The sequence below is a fragment of the Alexandromys fortis genome, unplaced genomic scaffold (assembly GCF_014885135.2).
Source record: "Alexandromys fortis isolate MF-2015 unplaced genomic scaffold, M_Fortis_MF-2015_v1.1 scaffold_76, whole genome shotgun sequence".
NCBI classification, from domain to species: domain Eukaryota; kingdom Metazoa; phylum Chordata; class Mammalia; order Rodentia; family Cricetidae; genus Alexandromys; species Alexandromys fortis.
Window position 1 is genome coordinate 8,767,475 of NW_026067997.1, and position 6,912 is coordinate 8,774,386.

At 44.7% G+C, this 6,912-nt stretch overlaps 1 protein-coding gene across 4 annotated transcripts in view; it reads left to right on the plus strand.

Annotated features, from left to right (window-relative positions):
• Marveld2 (MARVEL domain containing 2) overlaps positions 1-4,083 on the plus strand; it is a 17,231-nt gene extending 13,148 nt beyond the window's left edge. For all 4 annotated transcript variants that reach the window (XM_050160393.1, XM_050160391.1, XM_050160394.1 and 1 more), the window contains exons 4-7: positions 1,444-1,589; positions 1,869-2,040; positions 2,776-2,826; positions 3,231-4,083. In XM_050160393.1, coding sequence (XP_050016350.1) covers positions 1,444-1,589; positions 1,869-2,040; positions 2,776-2,826; positions 3,231-3,353 — 492 coding nt within the window. In that variant the 3' untranslated portion in view covers positions 3,354-4,083. The remainder of the gene's footprint in view (positions 1-1,443; positions 1,590-1,868; positions 2,041-2,775; positions 2,827-3,230) is intronic.
• The last annotated feature ends 2,829 nt before the right edge of the window (positions 4,084-6,912 follow it).

Sequence of the window (6,912 nt, forward strand, 5' to 3'; positions counted from 1 at the left end):
GGGATTTTGATGGGCATTGCGTTGAATCTGTAGATTGCTTTTGGAAAGATTTCCTAAACAGGCTTTCTCTGTAGCTTTGGAGCCTGTCCTGAAACTTGCTCTGTAGACCAGGTTGGCCTCGAACTCACAGAGATCCACTCGGGAGGCAGAGACAGACACACACACTGAAAATGGTGTGGTGTTTGAAACCTCAAAGCCCACCCCAGTGACACACCTCCTCCAATAATTTCTTTCCAAGTAGTTCCACCAACTGGGGATCAGGTATTCAAACATATGAGCCATGGGGGCCATTGTCATGCAGACGACATCAGTAAGACACCTTGCTTTTGTTCCTTATTCTGTCCCCATTTGTTTGCCTTGGGTCCCCAAGGCTTTTGGTGTGATCTCCTACCATCAGGCTTGTGGGCTTGGAGCTTCTCCTTTCCTGGTTCCTTTTCTTGGGCAGGTTAACAGCCTCCACTAGCTCAGGCCTGTGCCGTTTGGTGAGGTAAGAGCTGGTGGCTTTGACAGTGAGCTAAAGTTAAACCAAACCTCAAGACCAGTCCGGAAGCAGGGAGGTGGGGAGACAAAGGACTTTTAAAAGCTGCCAAAGCAATGGAGGGCAAGGCTTCAGAATCCTTCATTGCGTGTTTGCACTCTTTCGTTGGTTTTTGTTTTGTTTGTATTATGTAGAGAAGAAAGGAGTTTCTGCATCGGGGCCTCGTTTTCCTGCAGCTGTGGCTGGCACTGCCTGCCTTCTTTGTCAGGCTTGTTTCCAGTATGCGCCTGGAACTTCAGGGAGCTTTAACATGTGAACAGCATTTAATCAAATAGGTTTTCTGCATCTTGTTCATATGTCAGGGAATCTTGGGTTAGGGTACAATGCATTGGTGGAACACAGCTAGCCTGGCATGCTCAAAACCTCTGGGGTCAGTCTCTAGCATCACAAAAATCAAACACTAGGAGAATTTAGTTGGGGTTTTTCCGATTAGTTGCTTGGAGGGTTCACTTAGCCTTTCTGAACCTTACCTTAGGCATCGGACCCTTCTTGCATCTACCAGCCTTGGGTGTTCTGGGTGCAGTGCAGTTAAATGCTGAGCTACCTTTGACTGCGTGTTCTAGAAGATTCCTCTGCATCTTCCACTCAAGTGTCCCGTCTGCTGGCTTTGTTAGAAACCTCTCCCAGTCCTTCGCAGCCATTTTTCTTCTTTCCTGAATATTTTTATTGCTTTGTAATATGCTGATTAGGAGCGGGAGGTGCCGGCCTCTCCGCTGCCGTTTCCCGACATGACTCTGTTCAGCTGTTGCGTTGAAACCATCACTGTGTGTATAAGACACGGAACGCTCAACAGCTGTTTTTTTCACGTTTAGTCTTCCTACTCCCGCTTCGTTCTCTCCCAGTAACTTGGGTGGACTCTTGTCCTGTTCCCTCGTACAGTCGATTCTTTATCTCTTTTCTTGCAGTGCGAAGTGGCCACCAGTGACAGACAGAGAGACCAAGACGTTAATTTCAAAGAGTCGAGAATAGTGAAACCGACCCCTGAGCTTCAAAGCGGGCACATCCCTCCAGGCTACATTCCCAAGCCCATTGTGATGCCTGACTATGTGGCGTGAGTCCATATCGGTTTTTCTAGCATCTTCTAGTCTGTCAACAAGCCAGCACTGTGTTTAAAGTCATTTATGTGAATGATCGTTTGTTATCCAGGGTAGGATTGGAAAATAAGAAAGGTCCGCCAGGCCTGGGCACTGAGTGAGCTGACCCGATTCATCTATCCAGCTTGCGTTTTCCACTCTGTGGATAGAACCCAGGGTCTTGAGCCTGCTAGGGAAGTGCCACCACAGACCTCCTGCAGGGGAAAGTTGTCACCCCGATTTGTGATTTTCCTCAGAAAATACCCTGTGATTCGGACGGATGATGATCGAGAACGTTACAAAGCTGTGTTCCAAGACCAGTTCTCAGAGTACAAAGAGCTGTCTGCGGAAGTGCAGGCCATCCTGAGGAAGTTCGAGGAGCTGGACGCGGTGATGAGCAGGCTGCCACGTCACGCTGAAAACCCCCAGGTCAGTAGCCACCCCGGCTAAGAGGAGACTGCCCTGTGTTGGGAGTCCCAAACGCCTGTCTGCTGTCTGTCAAAGTGTTTGAGCAAGGTCACTTAATTATATAATATTATGTTTATGTTTAATATAAAATGTATAATAAAATTAGAAGGGACCTTCTACTAGCTCTTCTCAGGAGTCGAACAGTCCCGGCCTCTTGCTCGAACACACCTGACTCACGAGGAGAGCTGTCCGGGAGGATGAAGATGAGGGAAAGGACCAGTGTGGTGGTTTTTATTTATCTCTCTATCAGGATCATTGCGAATAAGTGAACTTCCTGACAAGCATTTGAAGGTTATGGATATTGTTTGTGGTGGGGGAAGAATCTTAGGACAGTTAGGACAGACGGTTCACCCGGGGTCACACGGCTGCTTGTAACACTTGGCGGAGAGCAGTGCCTGGCAGGGAGTTAGTTGCAAATGTTTATCAGTGAATTATATATTTGTGTAGCTATTTTCATTCTAGCTTTGTGCAAAGAACAGGGAGGTTTGTTTTTGAGGCAGGGTCCCCTCTGTAGCCCAGACTAACTTGAATTCAGAGTGGTGTCCGACGTCTGCCTCCAAGTGCCAACATTGCAGACGAGTGACACTGCGCTTGGCAAAAAATAGTTTTTTTGTTCTAATTCCCAGTGTGCTTTGAGACATGATTTGAGTAATTGCGTGTTTTAACTAAAATAAGATAAAAATATATTATATTTAGGAACACGAGAGAATTTCAAGAATCCATGAAGAGTTTAGGAAGAAAAAGAATGTGAGTAGAATCAATTGTCTTTGTCCACATCCTTGTCTCAGTATGTTAGTGATAACTGACAGACCTCCAGTTTCTCTTAAGCTTAAATTATGAAATGTCTCTCATGGAATCTCTATTGACTTGTGAGATTCTGCAAAGGGTGGAGTTGGGAAAAATCCAGGAGGGACCTTTATTCATATTTCCCACACTTGTTCTTCACATGTGTTGACTACTAAAGGTTCCTTTCTACTCTCCAATTCCCTCAGTTTTTCTGTGACCCTGAAGCACAGGCTGTCTTGTGTTGACAGAGAGCATGAGTGTTCTAATTATCAGATCGTATCTGCCGGTAACTCCGCTGCTTTCTGTGCGAGGACGTGTCTATCAGTCACGGAGGAAAACTGAATGAATAACTGTTTCTTTCGTAGGACCCTTCATTTCTGGAAAAGAAGGAGCGTTGTGATTACCTCAAGAACAAACTTTCTCACATAAAGCAAAGAATTCAGGAGTATGATAAAGTAATGAACTGGGATACACAGGGATATTCTTAGCCCGTTTCAAACTGTCTTTTATAGCCAACCATTTCTTCACTGCCTTTATATGCTGGTCTCATGGGTGAGAAGCCGGCTCTTCCGGGTCAGCTTCTGCTTGGTTTAACATCCGAGGTTGAACGCTGTGATCTTACTCAAACATTTCAAACCCACCTGGAGCCTTTCCTGAGACTGGAGAGACCGTGTATTCACCTGGTTCCAGTTTCATGTTTTTCTCATTAAAATGTGTTGTCGTTTTAGATATCCGTCCCTGGGGAGGGGCGAGCTCAGGACCCCCAGTTCTGATCTTGCTTTTTCCTTCATTCAGGCTGCTTCCTTCAGTTTCTCTAGGAATCTCTCTTCGTAAAAGAAGTTCTTAGGAGATTCTTCCTAGGGAAGTCACGAGGACTTGAAGACAAGATCGGTTGTCACACATTGTGATCTTGGGCAACTTGATTAAGCCTGTGTGCCCTTTGCTCCTGTAAGATGGGAGTAGGATGGTACCTACCTCATAGGGCAGTCAGAGCCTGCCACAGTGTAAGCAGCGCGTCCGTCCGTGTGGGAGTGCTGCGGGCCTGTTGCTGAATGGGTGAGCTACTTAGGATGAGTCTCAAGGAACAGTCTTTTTTTTTTTTTTTTTTTTTTTGGTTTTTCAAGACAGGGTTTCTCTGTGGCTTTGGAGCCTGTCCTGGAACTAGCTCTTGTAGACCAGGCTGGTCTCGAACTCACAGAGATCCGCCTGNCTGTGGCTTTGGAGCCTGTCCTGGAACTAGCTCTTGTAGACCAGGCTGGTCTCGAACTCACAGAGATCCGCCTGCCTCTGCCTCCCGAGTGCTGGGATTAAAGGCCTGTGCCACCACCGCCCGGCTCAAGGAACAGTCTTTAACCAGTGGTTAACCAAAGGCCACGTGCCCCATAGATTGTCTTTGTGCCTTAAGTAGATCTCTCGCTGTTGTCTGTGACTATGCATATGTCCCCAAGTCCCCCCACCCAGCCTGTCTTGTGCACGTGGGAACGACACCTTTATCGACTTGGTGTCCCCCCCCCCCTCCGTGATTCATTAGCACACTTCATCTTACCAAGCACCTCCTGGTTGATGTTTTATTCATCAGAGAAGTTTTACTATGTTTTTTAAAAGAAATTGTTGGCAGGCAGGAGATGTAGATCAGTGTTTGAGGATTTTCCTGGCAGGCTTAGATGAAACCCTGATACCTAGTACCATCAAAATAAAAAAAAAAAGAATTAACCAGGCAGTGGTGGTGTTCCTACAAGAGTTCCAGAACAGGCTCCAAAGCTACTGAGAAACCCTGCCTTGAAAAGCAAACAAATAAATAAATAAAATGTTTAAGATGCCGGAGATATAGCTGAGTTGATAGAGCAGCTGCCCAGCCTATCGGTTCAGTCCCAGCACTGCATTGTGTTTAATGCCTGGGAGGCAGGAAGATAAGGAGTTCAAAGTCAACCTTAGTGCAGTGAGTTCAAGGCCAGCCTGGACTACGTGAAGTCCTGTCTTGAAAAATGAAAATAAATTAAAAAAATTTAAGATAGAGAAGAAAAAAACACTACTTCTGGTTTCTTTCTATTCAGCAGGATCTAGCCAATTATTTCCCTGATAGGATTATGGTTTCTGCCTCATATAGCTTCCATTCAGATAATTGATTAATGTCCAAAGGATTTTACATAGTGGAGAAACCAGAGTAACACATGGAACAGGCAGAGGCCCAGAAAGTTCCAGCTTCTAAATGACCTAACTTGTCTTTCTGAGTGACAGGCGCTACATCTGCAAATTCAAATAAGTAAATAAATAAGACGGTAAAATATGGTGGCATGTGCACACTGTCCTAGCACTCAGCAGCTGAGGCAGAAGGACGTCAAGTTCAAAGCCAGCTTGGGCTACAAAGCAAGACTCTGTTGTTTTGTTTTGTTTTTAAATGTGAGATATTCTCATTTTGTACATTTAAAAATATCTAGCTTAACAGTAAAATTAAATGTTAAGGACATTTAACTTTGTGAAACTTTATTTTACTGTATTATAAGTATTATAAATGTTAATCTTTTAAGACTGATGCTGTAGAACCGATTCTTTTTTAATGTTATATCACTGCATAGATGCATTAAAATGTCAATTACCTGCTATTTTGTGTGTGTTCTTTGTTGCTTTTCAGACATTCCTCTGTTTACCAAGAATGTTCTTGAAAGTACTTTCCTTAATCAGAAAATAAACTGGAGGGCTGGTTAGGAGCTCACACTGCTCTTGCAAGGGACCTGTGACCTCTTCTCAGTACCCACATCGGATTGCTGACAATCACCTGTACCTGCCACCTTTGCCTCCCCTGGCACTGCACATACCCACACAGACACACTCATACATCATACATGTAATTAAAAGATAATAAAAACAAATCTTTTGGGTTTTTTTTGTTTGTTTTTTTGTTTTTCGAAACAGGGTTTCTCTGTGGCTTTGTAACCTGTCCTGGAACTAGCTCTGTAGACCAGAGCTGGTCTCGAACTCACAGAGATCCGCCTGCCTCTGCCTCCCAAGTGATGGGATTAAAGGCTTGCGCCACCATCGCCCGGCTTGTTCTTGTTTTCAAGACAGGGATTCTCTGTGTAGCCCTGGCTGTCCTGGAACTCACTCTGTAGACAGGCTGGCCTCAAACTCAGAGACCTGCCTGCCTCTGCCTCCTGAGTGCTGGGATTAATGGCTTGGGCCACCACCGACTGGCTAATAATTATTTTCTTAAAAAGAAAGAAACTGGAAAGTCATGAATGCCTGTCGGTCACAGTGCTCAGGTGACTTAATATTGTCTACTATCCTGTTTGAGCAAATTGTGGGTCAGACCACTAGAAATGCATGCCTGTGAGCCCAGGACTTAGGATCCCAGCACCCAATCAGAGGTCGGAGGATCCCAGAAAGTTCCAGACCCACTAGGGCTGAAATCCAAAACAAACAACAACAAAACAAGCTAGGAAAGTTGGGGAGTTCCCAGAAAACTGGACCATCGGCTCTGGAGAGAGAGACAGGGAGAACCCAGCCTGAGAGATGGTGACTTGGCAAGACCAGGCTAGTGGGAAAAGCACTTTGGAGGCAGAGACAGGTGGATTTCTGAGTTTGAGGCCAGGCTGCTCTACTGAGTTCCAGACACTAAACACTAAATGTTTAGTCTCAAACACTAAAATACAAAAACCTAGATTTGCATGATTCTGCTTTTATTTTTGGTTAAAGTTAGATGAGGTAAATTTTCTGAAATCCACATTTTTGTGCTTATCACTTATTTCATTTTAATGTAACTTCAAATATTATTATCTTAACGTTTTTGATGTTCATATCAGATGATGGAGAGAACAAGGAATGAGAATTAGGTCTAAGCTATGTGACCTCATCAAGTCCTCCTGACTGAACAATGAGATCAGACGACAGAAAGTACAACAGCCATGTTGTCACCGCCTGAATATCCTGATGTTTAGTTTTATAGAGTTGGCTTAGTGAGGTTACTGGTAAGAACTTTCCCTTGAGCCAAAGAATAATTCATTGTTAATGAAGGGAGGCATGATCTCATCGTGTAATCAGGACTCTGGG